The sequence below is a fragment of the Haemorhous mexicanus genome, chromosome 1 (assembly GCF_027477595.1).
Source record: "Haemorhous mexicanus isolate bHaeMex1 chromosome 1, bHaeMex1.pri, whole genome shotgun sequence".
NCBI classification, from domain to species: domain Eukaryota; kingdom Metazoa; phylum Chordata; class Aves; order Passeriformes; family Fringillidae; genus Haemorhous; species Haemorhous mexicanus.
Window position 1 is genome coordinate 71,264,639 of NC_082341.1, and position 22,910 is coordinate 71,287,548.

A 22,910-nucleotide genomic window follows, 5' to 3' on the forward strand; every position below is an offset into this window, starting at 1 on the left:
GAATCACATCAAACTGTAATGATTTTAATTTACATATTTTGAAGTCATTCTATGAAACATACTTTTGAAAGAAACTTTAAAAATAGATGTGGATAAAAATCTAAGTTACATACTGTCTCAGAGGTTTTTAAAATTTAGCATTTTGGAACCATTAATTACATACCATTAATTGCTGACCAATGCAATATCAGGTAGTTTCTGAAGGGGGCACACCTCAGCATTTCCAAAAGTGAACTGTAATACTGAAACCTCTACCAAAGCATACATACTGGCAACAAAAGGTAAAACAAGATGAGGACTTTTTTCTCGTACATAAGTTTTGGAAGAGCACTATCTACCATGTTAGAACCTTCAAAAAGTTTTAATATGTAGCTTCTTATTATGAAGGCAGCTTACTTAGAAATTATGATGATACTAAAATTAAAATATCATGATCTTTACCCAGTTGCTGAAAGTTAAAATACATCTTCCCAAAGCAATTTTCTTTCTCATCTTGTTCAGAAAAGAACATACAATAGCAATATACTATTCCCTCCTCTTCCTTTTAGAAAGCAGAAAGTAATTTCTTTTCACATTGGTAGCTATTGTGCATAGCAACCTGGAAAACAGTATTCAAGAATCTTAGTTTGAAAATTTTGATGTTAGAAACCCAGGAAGAATGGTCCTATTAAATTGATTCAAAACACACTTTCAGACAGAGAAAAGTATGTCAGTGGGGGAAAAAAAAATAAAATAAACCAAGGTGTTGAGTTTCAGAAGCATGGAAAGCACTGCAGAGTACAGATAAAGGTATATTAAGCATATGTAACTAGGAATGTAAAAAAAAGGCATTTTTGAACCATTGTCTGAAATAAGGTATTTTAGGACATTCTGTAAAGTCTAAACCTACTTAAACTACTCTGTGTTCACACAATAAATTTGTTATATTTCCTTCTACATGTTTAAGCTACTTTGTTTACTGTAGTTATTTTTACACATCATATTCCAATTTAGCAATAGAGAGCACATTCATAGTGTCCCAAGGCTGAGTTACAAAAGAAAAAAAAGTCTTAAGTTTCCAAAGTGAAAAAGGCTTTCTAATGAAGTCTGAGCTTACTCCATCTGCATCAAATGATTGTGAAAGTGCATGTTCCTTCCGTGGAGACCAGACAAAAAGTCGTTGATTTAGAAGTTTAGACAAGCAAAACTATCTGTAGACCTCATCTTTGAAAAGAATCTAGAGATACTCAAGTTATTTTTTTCTCTTAAAGCACTAAATCCATCTAATAGTGGGATGATACTGTTTGGGACAACCCCTGTTTTCCTGTACCCAAAGTGCTTCCTTTTGCTGGATCTAGCAATCACACAGCTGCAGGGCAGCTGCAGTGAGATAATTTGGTGCAAAACTAAATAAAGAAGAAATGTTGCTTTACTGATCAGTGAGCTTGCCTAAACCTTGCCTCAGTGGCAGCACTGCAGTATAAGGAAAGGTGCATATAGACAAGGGAAGGTGGAAAGACTCCCGATTCTTTCCACACTACCAGTACTGAAGATTACCTTCAACTGCAACTTCTTACTCTGAACTCACCACTGTCTGCAATAAGAAGAGTAAGGAGAAAATTTTAGATCTTAGAAGGCTAGAAATAAAGGAAAGATGGGATTTTTCTTGAACTGCCAGTTACCCTGGATTTACCTGACACAAGCTACACAAGTTAGAAAAGCAGTTGGAAACCTAGCAGAATCTGTTCCTTATTTTTAGAGGCTTTACTGTATGAAGCATACAATAAATAAAAATGAGCAAAGGCTACATCTGGATGCTTCAACTAAGGCCAGATAATTAACTGTATTTTGTATCATCTTTGCCAGTAAGTGTTCACGTTTCCCAGCTAAGTCACGATATTTAAAGGTTTGCAAACTTCACAGCTGCAGGCAGATACTGATTAATAATAGTGAAGAAACTAAGTTCAAAACTCATAACCTCTAACTGCAACTAAATACACCAGAACATATGCAAAGTTTAATCTGGAAAATAAGCCAATATTCAGGCCTTGTATTAAAATAAACTGCAATTAATTCATTGCTACTTTTGATGAAAACAATCTTATTTAATCTAAGCAAGGCAATGGGCTTTTTTGTTAGATTTATGGTAATCATGAATCTAATAAATTAAACCAGGATCTTGCCAGGATCATGCAGCTTTTGATTTACAAATTTCATACTTGATTTCCTCATTAGATATTTTTAAAATGTATTTTGAGACTGGCACCAGGCGTGGCATTCTCAAAAGTTCCTCAGCCTCTAAGTTCAAAGCAACACAGATGAACATTTTCTACCATTTTCTGACTTAAGGATGGCTAGAAATGCATTTGGTATATCTGAAAATCTTAGTCATTTTCATAGAATCGCAGTTAAAGAAAAAAGTACTTGAAATAAATCACATCCTTTTTAGTCAGATGCAGAAATCAGGAGGGGAAAAATACAAGATGTGCAAGGACAACACAGAAAAGTATTTAAGAAGATTTGATGCCCTAACTAAGAACCAGGCACCAGAGAACAGTAATAGAGGAATGCAGAACACATCAGAACATAGCCAGGATTCATGCCTGATGCATGAATAAAAATGCTTTTGATTTCTTTGATTGAAAGATTAGCAATTTTTTGTAATTTTAGCAAAATATAAGAAGGCCATTGATGAGGAGAGCATCCCTATGTAAGGTAAAAACTGTTCTGAATGGATTTAACAGGACTGCAGGGCTGCATATAAAGAGGAAAGCAATAAAGACAGCATGCCATGAACAGAGCTCCTAATACATTACTCTACCAAAATCTTTTTTTAAAAAAAAAGAAGTCTTTGTTTTTCCTTTGGCCATAGGTTAATAGTGCTAAATCTAGTTTGGTTTGGTCATTCCTGCAGTGCCCCTTGAGAATTCTAGATATTTTTGGATTGGCATAGCAAACTCAGCTTTGTTTTGGTTAATATTATTAATCCTAGCAAAAATGACAAACTATTGAACTAAATGCAGTATTGTCTTAAGTTGCCTTTTTGTGTTTTGTTTCTCTAGCATTTACTTCCTCAAGCTTGTTTACCCAACACAGTGGAAAAAATCAAAGAAAATAGACAGAATTAACAGGATATTTTAAGGTAAATGAAGCACAGTGCTAGGAAGGGAGGCCTTATTGATATATAAACCCAAAAAATTTTATTCTAAAAATTGAGACCAGACAACTTGTTTTCAGATGGACTTATATTACAGCAAGTCTGATATCTCTGGGCAAATATCTTGGAAATAGACAGGAAAATGTGGCTTATTACTCTGCCTATGAAGCCACTAAAAATTCCGGGACTGGATCCAGGCCTTTGCCAGAACACATCAGAATTGAACAGTACAGAAAATGCTCTCCTCTCTTTACTGGCGCTAACTTTCTGACTCTGTGAAAGGTAAAAATAGTAAAAATAAAAGAAGGTCTTAAATGTTGCATTTAAAAGGTGGCATGGAAATCAAAACGGAAAAATGTAGCATGAAATTAAGGTGGTTTATGGCTTGCAGGATAAGTCTGGATCAAATTTAATCATAGGTAACTTTTTTGCACACTTCCAATCAATTGCAGAATTAGCTGTTTGAAAATTGCAATTGCAAAAGGTATTTCTCTTCCTACATGCTTTACTATTTTTCAAATTCAAACAAAAGAGTTAACCTATCTGAAAAAAAACCAAGTTCATAAAATATGACAGCCACACAGTAACTATAAGCTGCCAAAATTACATCCCTTTGGAGAAATTCTGCCAGTATTAGCTCACATCTCTAAAACAGTAACTGATGAAGAAGATACATGAGCAGCCAGCATAAAAGCAGAGCTTGGGCAGAGAATTTTTACTACGACCTGTGACAATTGCTGCTGTTTCTCATGTTTTGTAATCAAATTTTCTCTTGCTTGAGACAAAAAACCCTAACTCCCTACACAATACCATGCTAGGATCTGCACCAAAGGAAAGTTGAGCCTTTTATCAATTGTGATAATTTTTGCTTTTATAAAACTGCATTAAGGTAACAATTGGTCCGCTACAAAAATTGACCGTAAGAACTGCATGAAGAGGAAGCATGCACCCGAGACTAAACTGCCTACCACCACTTACATACTTTATGGCACCCATTTATCAGGTCATCTTTCTCTCAGAATACATTTCTCATTTTAATGTCCCTCTTGTTATCTAGTACTGAAAGATCAAAACACAAGTTTTCAACAAGCTAAATTAAATTAAGTTTAATTTAACATGGCTATTTTTAGAATGCCTAATTTAGCACATCTATTTTTTCATTTCCGATGCTGAGAAGGCCTATAAATGTAAGGAAAAATATGAAGCAATGATAGTACTTATCCTTCTCATTCAGTTTCTGCCTATAAGGGTAGCACAAAGATGATTGAAGTATTCAGACAGGAGGACCCACTTGGAAAGCTAGACAGTGAGCAGAGAGCACATCGGCTATTGTTTCATGATGACTACATGGAGGCATGATCATAATTCCTAACTTGAAATAATGTAACTTGCACCTGCTATGGGGCACACACATGCAGGGGAACTGCTACTCTGAAGTAACTGATATGCTCTCAGATATTTATCTGATACATGCAGCATCAGTTTTTGCCAGCTTGTTTCCATGGCCCTATTCTTTCTTATGCTCTAAAAATTATCACCTTTAAAATCACTAGCTGTAACAGCAGACTGTTCTTACCCTGCAAAGACAATATTCTATCACTTGAAGTAGGAGGATAAAATTAATAGACACACATCACACAGAGAATTAGAAACAGTGCTATTCCAGACATTTAAAGTCACCTGTACAACATTTAGGTAGCAATCATATATTTGAATTTGATTTACTCAAATTCATAGGTTTAACAAAAATCCATATTATTTGAAAAAACATGCATGAGAGTAAAGTAAAGCAAAAGTGTGAATTAGATTTGTTACAAAGCAGCAACGTGACAACAGCAAAACCTGGTAAACCATCCAAATCCCATGTTACCAAGCAAAACCAGTCACACGCTAGCACACTTAACTGGAAAAAAGAAAAACATTTCAAAATTAATTATCAATCTAGTTCGCAAACAGAATCATTAATGAAAAATTGGGTTGGGTCTATATGATCTCTTTAAATTAAAATATAACAAAATTCCTCAAAAGTCTGAAGCAAAGGGACTCATTTATGACAGACTAGCATCAGTTTTTAGCTTCTCAACTTCCCAGTCTGACTCAGAATTGAATATAGCTCAGGTGATATTTTTTGTTTTCCTTTAGAAGAAAATGAATTTAACAGACATCATGCCAGCAGCACAGATTTATTCAGCCTGAATCCAATCCTGGATCACTAACATGCTCGTTCTAGAATGAGCCTTAGGGAATGAACTGTAAAAATAGTCTACAGGAAGAAAAAAACCAAAACCAAATGAAAAAAACAGGCATTGGCCAGATTAGGATAATTTCAGCCAGGTAATTTCAGCTACACCATCCTAGCTTATGTATTAAGAAAGGTAGTAGACAAAAGGCCAACTATAATCCAAGGTCCCTATTATGCAGGTATTCCCACAGGCGATGTAATTGAACAGGAGGGGGAGAGGGAAAAAAGGAACAGTGTTGTAAAAGCCAGCAGTGCTTCTTTTGTATGGACTTCTTCCTGAAAATCACAAAAAATTGTTTGTAGTTGTAACTGCAAAAAAACTGTTGCCATGGCAAACTAGAGAACCAAATCTAAACCTCAAATTTGCTCACGATATCTGTGTTTTAAAGACATTACAGCACCTTTTTTACCTGCCAACAGAGATGTCGTACTTACATGTTTTTGTGTGATTGAGTGACTGAAGTAGTCATTTCCCTATTTTTTCCCTGTCATTTAAATAAGAAGAAACTGCAGCCTTAGGTTCATTACAAAGAGCATTTCGGAAAAAAAACATACTGAAAGAAAATAAATTTGCTAACTTTCCTAACAACTTCTGTGTGGGACCTGATTTGCTCGTGACGGTAAAATATGTCTTAACTACAAACACATAAACAGACACCCTTTTAGGAATGCTACTTTCTAGGCTGCAATTAGAATTACAGGAAATGAACCAGCTGAACTCCCTGACACTGACAAGTAGGTCAAGTTGAGATAAACCGTGCTCCCCTCAGCTCAGTTTACGGCTCCCTTCAGCTGACGAAACAAACTTCCTGTTGAACATCTCTGCAGAGTCACTGTCAAACTGTCAGCCAAGCTAACAGGCAGAGAGACATGAGGATCTGATAAGGCTATTCTGGAAATTAAACCAAACAAGGATGGGTTCTGGTCTATTTGAGCTCTTATTTTCTTAGCAAACAGCCTCTAAATCACAAAATACAATAAACATCTAAGGACTGCTTTTTATGCTTTCCATTTCTTATTTATGAAAATATTAATAGTCATTTAAATGTGTAATAGAGTCTGATAGTACATTTAAGATCAGACAGAACTTACTGGTCCTAACTAATGAAAAAAGCTGTACAATAATCACTAATTAAGGGTTTCCTTAATCAAGGTAACATATTTGAAACAAGCGTTGTTAAATGTATATGAGTTTTAAAAAGTATGTATAAAAGGTGTAGCGAAGTATGAAGTAACTGGAGAAGCAAGTGTTACACCTCCTAGTGTGATCCTCCTATGAAAAGTTATCGTGTACTAATGTAGGGAGACAACAGAAGTAACTGCTCACAAGTAGCCCCGTTCTGTAACTACAGGGCAACAGACCTGCAGTTTATGAAGCATAACCACTGGGCTTAGAAGATGTGCTCTAAGATATCTGAAGGGGAACAATGAGAGTCTAAATTTTTGCCCTCAAAACCCCATATCTTTAGAAAATAAATTAGATTTTAGAAATCTTTCCAAAGCACGGGAGTTAAAAAATATCTAAACCAAAATGAGCCAACTCAGAAAATTTAAATCATATTGGAAGGCAGATAAAATGTATTCAGTAAGGGTTTTCCCTTAAGTCACTTTTCATCCATGACAGTTGTATGCTCAGCATCAAATAATAATAGTTTGCAGAACAATGGCTATGTCCCTAAGAGTTTGTGCTGAAACAATTTTTCAGCTTTCAAATATAAACTACTACTCATGTAGCTTTGTTGAAATGCATAAAAATTCTAGTTGCACTTCTTTAAAGGAGAAAATAAGACATTAAAATTCACCCTTAGGTGTGTAAGGGCAGAAAAGTGCCATAACATCATCTTGCACAATCACTGTCAAGCCAGATAGTATTTTTAATTTAATGTTCTTCTGTTAAAAAGCTTGAATTTCATAACTGCATGCAGAAGAATTAATAGGGGTTTGTTGGTTTGGGGGTTTTTGTTTGGTTCTTGCTGTTGTTTTTTTAAAATCTGCATCTGTGCTGGTTCTCTAGAACAATGCTAATAATGCTTACTCTTAATTCTCAGCATCTTTCATTTGAGAAAACTGTAGTCATCAAATGTTCTGGAAAAAGTTTTGACATCTGGCAGTAGGGCTGGATGTTGGCACCAAAGAAGTCCTTTGTTTCTTCTTGCCACTGGAAGCAACATCCAACTTAACAGTTGATTGCTCTTATCACAAGTTCAAGTCTTAAAAAAGTTATGCAATTTTCCCAGCTATACTCTCTCAAAAATATCCTGCATAAGGAGGAAGAACAGGCAAATACGTAATTCTGCATTCAAAACTAAAATTCATATGCAATAAGAGTGGATTTAGTGACTGAAAAGAAGCAAAAAATCTTCTGCACATGCACTTAGGATGACATTTCAACAGAGAAATGTGTACGAAAATGCTACAGAAGGCAGCTGGGACCCGTACTGCATCCTCATCAAGAATTCATCAACAGCATCAAGACCATTCTTCCATTATACCACTTTAATTCACTGTACAAGCTGAAAGCCTGCTTCCTTTTGAAGCAGACTTTCAGCTAAGGGGAGATTACTGAGGGCAAGACAAAGCCAAGCCATTTTGGTTACAGACAAAAAGTGACATTGAAAACCACTCGAGTCATCCCAAGTTTAAGGTCATAATTTTGCTAAAGGACTGCACTGATTAACCCTGATTTTAAGTAAAAGTAACACCGATAAAGGTAAAAGACACAAAGCAATATTACAGCTTATAATTTTTTAAAAAATGAGACTATAGTTTTAGTAAAATAAAATGAGGTTGCTTTCCCTACCATTATTTTATTAGTATTTCTCACATTACAACTTGCTTGTTGACCTCCTCATTTATCAGATAATCAGTCTCCCAAGGCAAAATACTACTAAGAGGTGGAACAAAAGAAAATTACTCAGTTGTGCTCAGCTTTTCTAAAACCTCACAACATTTATGGTTTGCCTTATCTTTCTTCAAATCCTACTAGTATTTGCTGATCCAAGAACTAATCTTACAAGGTAATACTGTTAGCACTACTTTTTCTCCATAGCAGCAACTTCTTGAAAACAGAGCTCTCAGTCTTTTAGAATATGCGATATTCCATATGCAAAGCAGATTTGGTTGTGAAAAACAAGCCACATTTCATTATTTATTTGGGATTACGTTTGAGACAATTAAGGAAAAAAATAGAATTTCAGTATTTTCAAGATGTGTAAGAATTACAAGGAAAGCCTATTATTTTTTCCTAGCATTTAATGAAAACTCAGCTTTAAAAGGTGAAACAATGCCAAGTCATGGTTCTTAGAGTCCCTTCCTGTGACTACCACCCCATTCTTCAGATTTTCTGCTAAATTCTTTAATTCTTTTGTTATTGAAGCTTGTTGGATTTTGGCCAAAGGGGTCAATGACCAGAATGGACAACCAGCAAAGTGGTAAATGACAAACCTACTGGGGATGGTTTCCTGGGCACTGTTGCTGTCTCACCCAGACCAGAGCCTCGCTAGACAGGACTACAGTAGCCCACAATGAGGTTTGTCCTGTGAGACATCTGATGCTTTAAGAGTGTGTCTGTGTGTGTCTATGTACAGTAAACATACATCCATATAAATGGCAACTGTGATAATCTCACTAGTATGCTGCATTCTGCCAATGGCAAACAGAACAGAAAGACTCTGATCTCCCAAAGCAGTAAGTGTCTGGATATTCATATAAATATTACCATTTGACTGTTGAATAAGGCATCATAAAATCAATCTTTTCTGTTGCTACAGTTTGCAAGCCATCTTAACTCCAGTTTAACACTTCTCTTTCTTGCACTTGTGGTCTAAGCCATTTGATCAAATGCCTTTAATTCCTATAAGATACAGTTGGTGACATCTTTTGCAAATAAACCACATCAATGAGGTAGCCAATTCTAGCTTGTGAACAACACAGCACAGATTTTGGGCTCATTATACAGTTTTAGTACAGACCATGAAGAGAAACAGCATTTTTGGTATTAAATTCAACCATATATGCACATATTTTCATTTATACTGTACTTAGTGAGCGCAAAGCATCTTTACCTGACAGAGCATCTTGTGCTTCAAAAAATGTGCTGAGACCTCCTTTGACATAAGCTAGACTCCCTTCATTTTTCTTATTGGCTTGTTTCTTCAAATTCACAACAGCTGTTTTTAGCTGATCAAAACTGAAAACAAACAAGAAAACCTCAGAGACATTAAAACAATAAGGTCAGCTACTAAATAAACAGAACAAACTACTTGGAAAATAAAGCCACTTACTTTCAGAACAACTAGTAAGGGCAAAGTAATTGCTAATGAGTGTGTTTCAATAATGAGAGTTGATTCTTAGTCCAAAGATCTCAGTATGTTAGTTTCAACCCTAAATAGGAAGAAGGCGCCTATCACTTGTGATGGAAGTGATTTCTTCATAATACAACCTGGTCAAGATGTTTCTTCTAACTATCCGTACTATATTAAATAGGTGACAGTAGAATTCACTACACAGAGTACACAGTAGATTAACAACTGAGATGTTACAAGTCTCTTTAATAATTACATTTGTTTAATTCTGCAGCTTTACTGATAATCCTTTCTCACTTTTGTTTCTGAATTAATTAAATACTTTTATGTTGGTTTGGACATACAGTTCAGAAATGAATACAATATTAGTTCAAAAATAAAAAAAAAAGCTAAACAGGTTCCTGCTTTATGAAGGTATGGTTTTTATATACAATCTGCTGAAATATTTTTTAAAGACCCTTCATAGGGCAATATTAATTGACAACTCGTCACTGTTGTTGGTATGGGAGCTTTCTTTTTTATCTGATTTTCCTAATATTTCTTAATTTTTGCCAGTTTATATTTGATTTACATCTTTATTTTTTGCAAGCACCTTCAATTAATTGAGAAGTCTTATGTTGTGAATAAATCTTCATTAATTATATATTTTTTTTAATGATGATTAATATGACCTCAGGAGTTATATAACTTGACTAACTATAGAAACACCACCAAAAACAAGCTCAGAAATACAAATATAGCACATGATTTTCATCCTTCAAGTCTTTCTTCTTAGCTGCTGGCCAAAGCTGTCTCCCTAATACAAAAAAAAATGAAACAAAAAAACTGCATCATACCCCTGTGAGGAGAGGGATCAAGGAAGTAGAAAACTAAGACATAAGACAATTCCATCAGTATTGTGCCCATTTTAAAAAGAGCTGGTAGAAAAAGACACATTAAGAGAACAAAGCCAATTTTAGCCCAGGCAATAAGAAGGCTATCACCACCTGCTGGGAGGCAAAGCACAGTGGTGCACTTTAAAGCAGTTTTCTTTTTATACTGATGATGTCGCAAAATTTTGCCTAATTTTCTGTTTCCATCTGCTGGACAGAAATAACATTACTCATTACCTGGATTGGTCCACTTGGGCATATGTGAAGAATTTACCAGCAGCATTTTCCAAATAATGAAAATTTGTACAGTTCTCCTTTTAAGCACTGTTTTATGTTACCTGAGGATCTCACAGCATGTCAAAATAGTTTATTTTTATTTAACTGGATATTGCCAGGATTAAAAGAATTAGTAAAAATGATGTTATACTGATTTCTTAAAAAGAATATCCTTCAAGGAAAAAACAGACATAAGCTAACCAAAATGTCAGTGCACCACACATTTACCACTTCCAATAGCTAAGGTTATGTAGAGGACAAAAACTAAACCACTGCTGTGTTTCCAGAAAAACAGCATGAATTATATGGGATGATATTTATACAATTCCAGAATATTTCTAAGACTACACATGTTGAATTGGCAAAAAAAGAAAAGCAACCAAAACAGTTTTGCTGCTTCTTTATTTCAAGAGACATCTATAGTTAGATTCAAAACATAACTGGATTCACCCTACCCTTTGAGCATTTATTCCTGTTGAGTTTTACAGTGCTCTTGAACCTTCAACACTAAGATCTGGATTTTATAAACCAATATAAGTGGAGTTAATATGCAAAAAACTCCAGATTTCATTTAAAAGTACAAATTAACACTTTTTATGCCACTGGATGGAGGAGATCATTACTTGAAACTGCTGACATGCAAAGACACAAATCGATGGAATTTTTTCAGCAGAAGGATAAAATACTTAAGCTGATACTAGACAAAGTGCTAAAAATGTTTTTTCTTTTCTAAAAGCACCTAACTCATTCAAGCTGTACAGCCACCAATATTTATCCTCTCCCGAGCTTGTGCTTCAGCTCTCACATCTTTCTTATAGCAATGGCCATAGGTGGCAGAGCACTCCAACTGCACCTTTAACAATGCCAAGCAGAATAATCTCCATATCTTAACTAACACATTGCTGCTGATATGCCCCAGAAGATGATTTGCACTAGACAGTCAACTTTTACAAACACTGGATTATCTTCTGTATGACTGCTTTCCAATCCCAGGTGTGTCCTCTCCTGCTTGCCTTCCCCACACCCCTTTGAGTCATGAATTCAACTATTTCACAATTGCTACAGCCATGGCTGCCACTGATTATCACATCCCCTGCCTCGTCTGCAAGAATCCTACTCAGAAGAGTAGCACCCCTGAAGGCCCACACTGCAGCTACGTTAGAAGTCATTCCCAGAACTCCTCACAAGCCTCCTGGGACTGCTGCCCCTCCTGTAAATATGAAGGACATTAAAATCTTGTACAAAATCCAGTGTCTGCTCTCTGGAAACTTTGCCAAGTTGCTTAAGGAAGATTTTGTTCACTTCCTCATGCCACTGCAATGTCACCCATTCCAGACTCCTGAACAAGATCTCAACCATCCTCCTCCATAACAGGGCCCATATATTTATTCCAGCTGTTCTTCACAGGAAGGTCAAGTCCCTCTCTTCTTTCCTAGATATCTTCTTCAGGTGGCCTCTTGCTATCCATCCCAAAATACGAGGTACATGAGCTATCCCACTTTATTCTAGCAGTATGTTTGTCTAACTCTACACGTCTCTTACTTGCTTCTCAGACAGCACCTAAGTATGTAAAGGGACTTAAGGTTAGACACTTCCAGCTAGTTTTGTAATTACCTACAGCAGTCTTAATGCCATCACTGAACCCAGAGGTAGCACCCTGCTCCCTTCATTAAACTGCAGGCTGTTATCACCATCCCCTGATATTCTGAATTTGAAGTTTTCGACACCAAAGTACAAACCTGCTGGCAAAGACGCTCCCATTCTCCCACCCCACTTTTTCAAATTAATTTCTTTTCTCATTAGCAGTCTTTTTTCTTTAGTCATGGACCCAGCCACAGAACAAAAAAGTGCTGCTTTTGAAACCAGGGGTATTGCCATCTGTGAATCCACAGGATGCATCCCTATTACCTGAAGCTTTCCTCTTCACATATAAAGGGAAATTACCTAGGCTCCCACATTCTTGACTGTTGTCCCCAGTCTGCAATCACTTGTGATCTGTTCTGCATCTCCCTGGGCAGTGTCACTGGTGCCCATGTGGATGAGCAACAAAGTGGAAACAGACCAAGAGCCAAACATAGAGAAAATTTTTTACAAAGACCTACATCAAAAGCTATGTACTCTTTATCAATTTACTATCTCCTAATTTTTTTTAAAAAACCTGATGATCCCCAAAGTTATCAGATTCTGACAGACATAATTAATTTGGAATAACTCCTGTTAGTTACTTGATTTCAAAAGATGCTGTCATTATATGTGTATTAGGCAATCATGTTCTCTTGCTGTTCTGGCCCTTTAAAGTACCACCATTCTGAGAGGAAATTTAAGTATTTCCCAAGCAGAGTAATGGTTGTTTCTGGAGCTTTAAAAACCAAATATCCTCTCACCCCCAAAACCAAGAAGCAACACATATCTTTTTCTACTAGTAGGAAACAAAACTAAAACAATTTGTAAAGTCATATTTCCCTTTAAATTACCCACTGGACTATCTAGCTAAAAACAAGAAGAGAAGCTCATCTTCTCCATTAAAAATTACTTCCAGTATTATGTGAACACACAGCAGATAAAAGTTTTGGAATTCAGTGATACGTGCAAAAATACATTTATATAATACATTAATGTAAGTACATACTATGAACGGTATTTCTAAATTAAGATCTTAATTGTCAAGATTTTAGGGAATTTACCTCAAGATCCTACTTGAGCATTTTCCAAAAGTGTTAACTACAAGCTAATTGATACGAACAATTTTAGTAATCTGTTCAGTGCCCATAACCTGTGTCTCTATTCATGACTTAACATCTGGAGTTTCCACTCAAGACTGTGCTAACTTGATTCCTAAAGTTTGAAGAAAGACAGATTTTATCTGATATTGGGGGCTGGGGATAAATAAAAAACCCCATCATAAATTAGGTCTGGTTAAAAACAAGGTCTTTCTGAGAAGCAGATTAAGCAAACTGGTTGATTTAAGTTTCAGGCCAAGCAGACACACCAGAAACAACTGTGACTATTTGATGTAAATGCAAACCACCACTGACACATCTACTGCATAATGAAATACCATCAGTGACTTGCATTTGAAACGATTAATTCTATGACAGCAACAAACCTTGTTGTTGAATGATTCTCAATCAGGTACCAGGCAGCAGAAAAGTTTTCACTTGTGAAATCAGCGCTCATCCCAGGAAACAGTGACTCTAAATCTTTTTGAGGAAATCTGCCCCTGAAAAATGAATATTCCTTTTTTTCAGTGAAACATAGACTTGTAAACAGCTTACAATTAAAACATTCATAAAAAACCCCAAACTAACAAAAAACACCAAATAATTTCCCTATAAGATGGGAACATTAACTTATAACTCACCTTGAAATTAAATCTGCTATTACAGACACATGTAACATGACTGGGAGAGACTAAAATCTATTCTAAGCAAAATTAATTTTACCATTTTGATTTCACTATTACACATAAGACAGAAATTTTGTCTGTACAAAATGCTTCTATTTAACTTTAAGATGGCAACACATGAGAAGTTTGGCAGCTTGTAAATGATCTCACACAATTATTGTCTATTGATTCCTGAGCAGCAGAAGTCACAGAAACATGAAAGGGAGATATACAGAATATACTTCTATTATATACAAACACTGGAAAAAGTATAATACTGAGTTAAAATAATTCTCTTGCAAAACAGAACACACTGATCTATCTGTTTACCATACACAAAACAAAGGAAAAATAGACTTATCTGAAGAGGCAACCAGCAGGTTCTGTAAATTTTTATTGAGTCTTGCAAATGCATGAAGAAACCATGAGAGTGAATTTCTTGTGAAAACAGATTCTCTACAACATTTTTAAAACTATAAGTAGTTTCTAAGATACTCATCCAGAAAATTTATTCCATTTACTTTAAGTCTGCGTAACAAAAATATTTAAAGCACTTTTTGATGAAAACACGACAACCTTCATCCCTCAGTCTGGACACACACTCAACACTTGGCCATATTCATTCCACCATGCACTCAATACATCACCAGGTGCACTCCCTCCTCTCATCTTTACCACCAGCTGCATCCCATCTTCAGAGACTAATTGTGGAAAACAAATTCATTTGTGGTCAGCCCTAAATGGGTCCGTCAGTTGGACTACATGGACTTAGGTCCTTTTCAAGTGAAATATTCTCATCTATTCCAAAAATTACTATTTCATTTTTGGATAACAACATCCAACTCAAAAGACAATGAAGTCCCTCTCTGATGCTCACAAGTTAGGTGAGCTTTGCTATACAAAGTAAACTGTAAGCAAATGAAAATCAGTCTGCCATTCTTTGCATTTGAAAGCAAACTTGGGCGGGAGTAGCAATCCAGAGTCAGTTATAAGAATTACATTTAACACACAGGGAAAGCCATTTAAATGGACACAAAAGCAGTGAATAGTTAGTTTTAGTTTTTTCTGTAATCTAAACATGTTTCAAGATAGTTTAAGCTGTTTTTATTATAAAAAGCAAACAGCAGATTAAGTGAAACAAATCTAAAGGCAGGCACATTAAAAAGTACAATTATATAGAGAGGAGTTGTTTCCAGGAAGTTTTTTTTCATATCCAAATGGCCATTAGCACAAGCAGGTACAAAGGACCTACGTACATAATGACATGGTACAGAAGTCTTTCATCAGTAGCACCTGATTACAGCAGGGGCATGAAACAATACTTTTTAAAAACCAAAAAAAAAAAAAATCAAATGAGATTCAAGGAAAAGTGATGACAGATATGAAAAGTAGAGATACAGAGAAAATAGTGTGAGAAACAACTGCAGCAAGAAAAAAATGAGGGACCCAACATTTGCCTATGTTCAATGAAAAAGTGATGATGTTACATTAAAACTTTAAGACATGAGTAGTGAGATTCAGGATTTTCAATGACCGTAAATTTCATGAATGACAGTAAGCAGAAAATGCTCATAGATGTGAGAAGAAAGTTTCAATTTATTCTTCATTTAACGACAATTTAAGATACTTTATTTTACCCTCAAATGAGTCAAGAACATGATTCTGTAGGAACATGAATTGAAGGATAGTACTGCACATGCGATAAACAGTACAACTGTACAAAAAAAGATTTATATTCAATCCACACATGATGACATCTTTGTAGACAGCTGCATTTTTAATGCTAAACAGAAAAAAAAAATTGAGTTTTTGGGAGAGACTTGGCCATTCTGTGCAAGCACTATTTAAGTGAATGCAATCAATACAGAAGCAGAATTTTGCTCATATTTTCAGAATTTCCAAGTATGTTCTTCAAACCCAAAAGAGACAGAAAGCACACACACTCAAATATACCAATACCAAATGCTACTCATAACTGCATGACAATTTAAGCTTATGCATGAGCTATACAATTCCTAGGGGGAAAAATGAAACTGTTTTTTAATATATATATATAGAGAGACCAAGATAGAGTGTAATGAATTACTGCAAATGAATCTTGTCTACAGACAGAGGGACACAAATGAAGGAATTTTTTTTTCAATTTGATGTTTGGCTACCTTGAAAAGTTATTAGGAGGATTTTTTTTCCAGCAGATGTACTTGTGTAGAACCATAAATTAACAATGTTTTTATCTGTGCAGACGTATTTTAGACATAGTCACAACAGACTAGAAACATGAATGGGAATGTGTGAGGTATGTTAACAATATGTTATACTGTATGGTTCAGTACCCTTATTTTTATCGTACATTTTACCAGTAGTTTTCCCACTAACAGATATGCTACAGCTTGCTGCATACAGACTTGCTACAGCTGTCTTCAAAATGAAGTGCACACTAAAATGCTCAAACTGAAAGCAACTGTATTTGTAGAACGTCTGGCCAGATGCATCTAAAAAGAGACTGACTGCACATACACACAAGTTTGTTTCATTAAATTCCATTAGTAAATTAAATAAGTCAGGTTTTGGAAGTTTTTCTCATGAAAACTTGCTTACCGTTTACTTATAAACAAGCCCATTTGAGATTTGAGAAAGTATTTCTGGTTTATTCTTTTCAACATTACAGGGTGAAGATGAACCAGTAGCAAAAGCTTAGATCTCGATGGAATGCAATTAAACTGTAAATCACTTCTCTGTTGATTTGCTCATTATACAAGAATCACTTCATGAAGAAGTAATCATTGTAAAAGATACTGGGAACCACAAATTGAATCCAGAAAAACTCAGAAAAGGAAGAGTGAAGCTTACCACCCTGTACAACCCTAAGTATTACACTACCTTTACAATTTCAGCAAAGGTACACATACTGGATTTGTATACTAGTATTTTCTGCTTGGCACACTATTTTACCTAGAATAGAACTAGATCTGATACTACACCTACAGTTAACATTTTAAAATAGTCTTATTAATGCCTCAGCAACAATTTTAAATACAAAAGAAATTGTGATTTCGCATAGTGGTTATATTAATAAGAAGTATAATAAAAATACATTTGGTTACAAGCCACGATACACTTTCACATCCCTCAAACACATGTTGAGTACAGTTAATAGAGTCATATAACGTTAGATGTAGTGGTCCTTGCTTCCACGTAAAGGTCATGCACATTTACTTTGGATACAAAACAGGTGTTCAATTTACTTGTACCACAAGTGCCCATCAAGAGAAGTCCCTCCTTGCACAACTCCAAACTTCAGGTTCTGTACAGACTAATAGCAATAAACCAAATTTAACAGTACAGGATACATGGGCTCTTACAAATTCTACTACAGAACTTGTATCCATACACAGCATTTATATTCTCCAGAGATTAGCTGGAAATCTCCATGGGTAATCACAGCCTCGAAGCAGTCACAATCAAATATGAGCAACAGGATGCAACAGATACTAAGTAACAAAGCCTGACAATGAATGCAGTTTAGCAAGAAGTAATTTTTCTGCAAAAATTGTTTTGCTCCCAGAACTTCAGAATCTTATAGTCAGAATTTCAGCATATATGAAAATATTTGCAGATTAAAGGTGCATCCCAAAGCAAGACACAGACACCAAAAGGTAACATGAAGCTCAGTTCCACAGGAGTTTCTAAAAGGTCAAAAGGAGCAACTTTAAATAAACACAGATCCTGAATAGCAACCAGCATAAACAAGCGCTAGCTAGAGCTGCTGTACACTCCCCCCTCTGTCTGGTACCAGTCAGACTCCTTGAAGCTGGCTTTGTACCAGCTGCACTGTGTTGATAATGTGCGCAAAAAGATCAGCGTAAGGGACACTGGTGTAGACTAAACACGACAAATCAGAAGGTGTTAAGAAAGGTCTCTCCAATAGCAACAAGGCAAGGGTGAACTCTGGCAATTCCTTCCTAGTAGCATTGGGTTCATTACAAATATGAAAACAAAGTGGCAACTGTATTGTAGAACTGGCAGAATGTGGTAAGAGAAATCTACTAAGAGATTATAGGCTGGTAGCTGCAGCTGATGCATCAACCTAACAAGCAGTAAGTACTACTTCATTTTTTAATATCATAAAGCTAGGACTATACTGCAACTCTCTTTTGCAGCTTTCAGAATTTTTTTGCATGCATCTCTGTGATCAAGTTTCCACACGCCCATCACATCCAGTGATGAAATTTACTGCATTTCTATACAAGCCATTAAAAAATAAACATCTCAACCTCCAGAAAGTTTTTTCCTATCTCGTGGTAGCAAGCTGACGTACACCATTAGGTGGCAGCGTAAGATCATCTGTTTCCTTTTCCCAAATGAACTGTTTTGGAAGCTGGCGTGGGAAGAGGGAAGCATCTGTATTGAGTGGGTGGATATAGAAGTATGTGGAATGTACTTAGCATGTCAGCCTTTGCTTTCATGTACAAGATGGATCCACCAGAGTGACCTCTGCTACATGCAAAACAACAAACACTATTCAAAAATTTTCTAACCACCACTAGGTCTGACTGATGTTGCTGTTTTGCAGAGAATGAATTTTCTTAGCCTGACCGAGTAGTTAGAGGAGTCTTGGTTAAAGAAGGACTTGTCATGCAGGAGGAGGAAGAATGTGGTACATCGGAACAAGCAATTCATTCACAAATATCACGTAGATCTAAATTTTCCATCAACATATTTAACCAGTGTCTACAAGACATATGGTTCTCTCCCAGAACTATACAAAATTCTGAATGATCTTGTGTTACCAACCTGCTTTTTTAACAGCTCTAATCTGCTAAACCCAATCAAAGTACTGCTGCTAAGGTCAGAATTTCCACACCAAGTTCCACATTTCTCATACTGAGACAACTACTCTGCACACTTGTTCTTCTTCCTGCAACCTGTTTAAGACTTCTCCTGGAGAAGCTGGCAACCCAATGCTTGGACAGGTGTACTCTTTGCAGGATTAAAAACTTGATGGCCATGCCTAGAGAGTGGTGGTGAATGGAGTTACCTCCAGCTGTTGGATGGTCACTACTGGGATTCCCCAAGGGTCATTACTGGGGCCAGTCTGGTTCAGTATCTTTATCAATTATCTGGACAATGGTATCGAGTGTACTCTAAATAGTTTGCAGATGACAACAGGTTGAGTAGGAGTATTGATCTGCTGGAGGGTAGGGAGACTCTGCAGAGGGATCTGGACAGGCTGGATTGAGGGGCTGAAGCCAGCTGTATGAGGTTCAACAAGGCTGAATCTTGCTTGTGTCACAACAACCCCAGGCAGCTACAGGCTGGGGGCAGAGTGGCTGCAAAGCAGCTTGGCAGAAAAGAACCTGGGGGTGCTGGCTGATAGCAGCTGAACATGAGTCAGTGTGTGCCCACATGGGCAAGAAGGCCAAGGGCATCCTGGCCTGTGTCAGCATTAGTGTGGCCAGCAGGACGAGGGCAGTGACTGTCCCCCTGTACTTGGCACTGGTGAGCCCACACCTTGAGTGCTGAGCCCAGTTCTGGGCCCCTCAACTCAAGAAGATTGAGGTGGGGGAGCACATCCAAAGAAGGGCAAGGGAGCTGGTGAAGGGTCTAGAGAGTAACTTTTGTGAGATGCAGTTGGGTGAGCTGGGGGTGTTTATCCTGGAGAAAAGGAGGCTCAGGGGTGACCTTATGACTCTACAGCTGCCTGGATGGAGGGTGTGTGGCCAGGTGGGGGACAGCCTCTTCACCCAAGCAACCAGCAACAAGACAAAAGGATACAGCCTCAGGCTGTGCCAAGTGAGGTTCAGGTGGGACATCAGGAAGAATTTCTTCACTGAAAGGATCATCAGGCATTGGAATGGGCTGCCCAGGGGAGGTGGTAAAGTCACTGCCCCTGGAGGTGTTCAAGAAATGGCTGGACATGGCACTTGGGGATATGGTTCAGTTGACAAGATGGGGATTGGTCAAAATTTAGACTCAATGACTTTAAAAATCTTCTTCAACTGTAACAATTCTGTGGTTCTATTCTATGATTCAATGTTTCTGTAAAGATTCCTGGCTACATCTGCATAACACCACAGCCAGAAATACTTCCTGAGGAAGAAGGTGGCCCAGACCTGCTCTGAACTGAAAGTGAGTGTAAAGGTAGTGATAGGACAATAAACACCATACTAAATATTAAAAACCATAATTCAAAGATTAAGTATTTTAAATACCTATTTTCTGGTGGGAATTGACTAACTCACAGCATACACACAATAGGCACTAAATTACATCAATGCCAAAAACCCCTTATCTGACTGGATCAGCTCTGTGTTTTAGAAGATGAATGAAAAGCTTTTAGGAAAGGAGGAGAGGAAACGTGTGTAAACGCTCTTCTCCAAAAACATTTGTGACTTCAAGGGTCACCACTACCAAAACACATGGACAAGCAAGTTCAAGTTTCATTACAAAGTAATTGATTTTTTTTATTAGCAAGTGAGATTCTTAGTTACATGACAAAGGAACTGCAATTAATACTTAGAAAATGTGAAGAACTTTTCAGCCAGCAATTACGTATACTTACTACTTGCTAAACCTGCAGGCTGAAAGATGATAGCCTGAACATTATGCATACACATGTAGTTAAAATATCTTGACTGCATATGCAACATTCAAAATACCTTGATTATGTAAAAGAATAGCCAGGAGGATGACTGTATAAAGATAGTTGTCTTTTTCGCATCCTTGCAACATTTGAATATGAAAGGACAAATCCAGTGCATATCTGAGTATATCTATGTTACCCCTACAATACGTCTATAGGCAGTATTCTAATTATTAATAGAATGCCAGACCCACTATTACATATTTCCCTTAATTCATAATTCAAACTTTTTGTTCACCTAAATCTCAATCACTCCCAATTAAACTACAATCTTCTATCTGCTGAGTCTGAATATTTCTTTTTTGTCCCTGTCCATGCCTAATAATTTAGCAAACTGCTGTACTGAAGCTCTTCTTTTCATTATGTACAAGGTGTTTTTTCTCTTATTTCAAGGTCTCATTTGCAGCACCTTGAAAGTGTCCACCTGAATGGTTCAAAAGCTACAATTAATTTTAAAACAGATTTTAATTGAACAAAGTACTATTAAAAATGTTTTAAAAAGCCACAAAAGGAACTTTTAAAGCCAAGCATAACCCATATAAAAAAATAAACCAAAACAACAAATCCCTCAAAAAACCCCCTAAATCATTCCCACGCTGCAGATTGTCTTTTCTGTATCATTTGCTAATGCCTGAGAATCACTTTCTACAGGGAGGGCTTCTTTCTCTTGCAGTCTGTAGTCTAATCACCTTCCTCTGCCTTCTCTTCAGTATGCTCCAATATACTTCATTCCTATTCCATTTTATCACATCTGTTTTTCACTGCTTTTCTCCCTGAGCTTCTCAATTAATGTTTCTTTTGTTTATCACTATTTGCATAATCAACACAAGGCACTCCTTTCCCTTCCTTCTCAGCCATAAGGCTGCAAGGGTTGTAAATCCCAACAAGTCAGACCAATGCCAAATGCTTCAGCTTCAAAATTAAAGCAGATCCCAATTTGCACATGTTTAAAGAAAACATTTAGAGAAATCAAAGGTATGAATAAAAGAGAGATTCATAATGCTGCAGAGCCTTTCTGCATACACAACAGTATTATTAGGATCATATTAGGATGGCTTTTATTTTAAAGCATCCTAACAGCTTTTATCACTTCCAGTGACAAATATTCCTGTATCTAGCAATGGCTACTGCTAATTTTTTGCTTATTCACTCTCTTTCTTAGTTTACAATTGCCTTTTTTCACTACCTTGTACAACTTCTCAATACTTACCCATTCCATATGTAAAGTATCTGCAAACATGAGGTAAGCTAAACTATATGGCATTAAAGTTTATTTTATAGAAATAAACCTCATAATGGTCCAATTGATCAAAAAAATTATGGAAGATTTTCCATTGAGAAGGCATTCTTTAATTAAACCCAGAATGTTCATCTATAGTCAGAACTGTGCTGTCAACCATAGCACGAGGGCAGACCAGGCTTTTCCTCTCTTTCCCCTCTTAAGCACAATGTAACCCCTCAATTCCTCCACACAACTACTTGTTTTACTGCTCAGTGATAGGTCTCTCAGACTGGTGCGTGCCATAAACTTCCTGCTTCTCCTGCAATGAACCTGGGAGATCAAGAACAATGAACTAGGCTTGATATGCTTGCCCAAAGAGTTCCTAATTCCCTCCCTCCACAAAAGATTATTTCCTATCTGTATCTACATGCTTCTGATTTATTTATTTTCAAATGAAACTTTAGGTTTCAATAACACATATTCTAATGTTTTCAGGAAAAATAATTTAAAATAGAACATGATTGGTTTTCTATTGAACAACCATCCAAATAGACAACTCTAAATTAAGCAAATCCTAAACTAATGCAGTTTAAGTTTCTATATGATAATTCTTATCTATCGTATGGACAATGTCTTAACTATAAGTAGCGACTCAAGAGAATCACTTAACAAAGCACCTCACTGGTAGTTGCTGTGTAGCACAGTAGTAAAAAGGATTGTTATGGGGTTTTTAATTTACAAAAAGGTGAGGGAGAGTGGAAGAGTGACAGAAAGTCTCCCAGTAACACATTGGAATACTGTCCATAGTATGAAGGTCTACATTTTTTCAG

The 22,910-nt window shown here is 36.5% G+C and overlaps 1 protein-coding gene across 1 annotated transcript in view; it reads right to left on the reverse strand.

Moving 5' to 3' along the window:
* The window catches only part of EXOC2 (exocyst complex component 2), a 126,192-nt gene that overhangs the window by 81,768 nt on the left and 21,514 nt on the right, over positions 1 to 22,910 (reverse strand). The window contains exons 5-6 of the mRNA XM_059853528.1: positions 13,937 to 14,050; positions 9,443 to 9,567 (exon numbers count right to left, since the gene is read on the reverse strand). Of these exons, the coding sequence (XP_059709511.1) occupies positions 9,443 to 9,567; positions 13,937 to 14,050 (239 nt within the window). The remainder of the gene's footprint in view (positions 1 to 9,442; positions 9,568 to 13,936; positions 14,051 to 22,910) is intronic.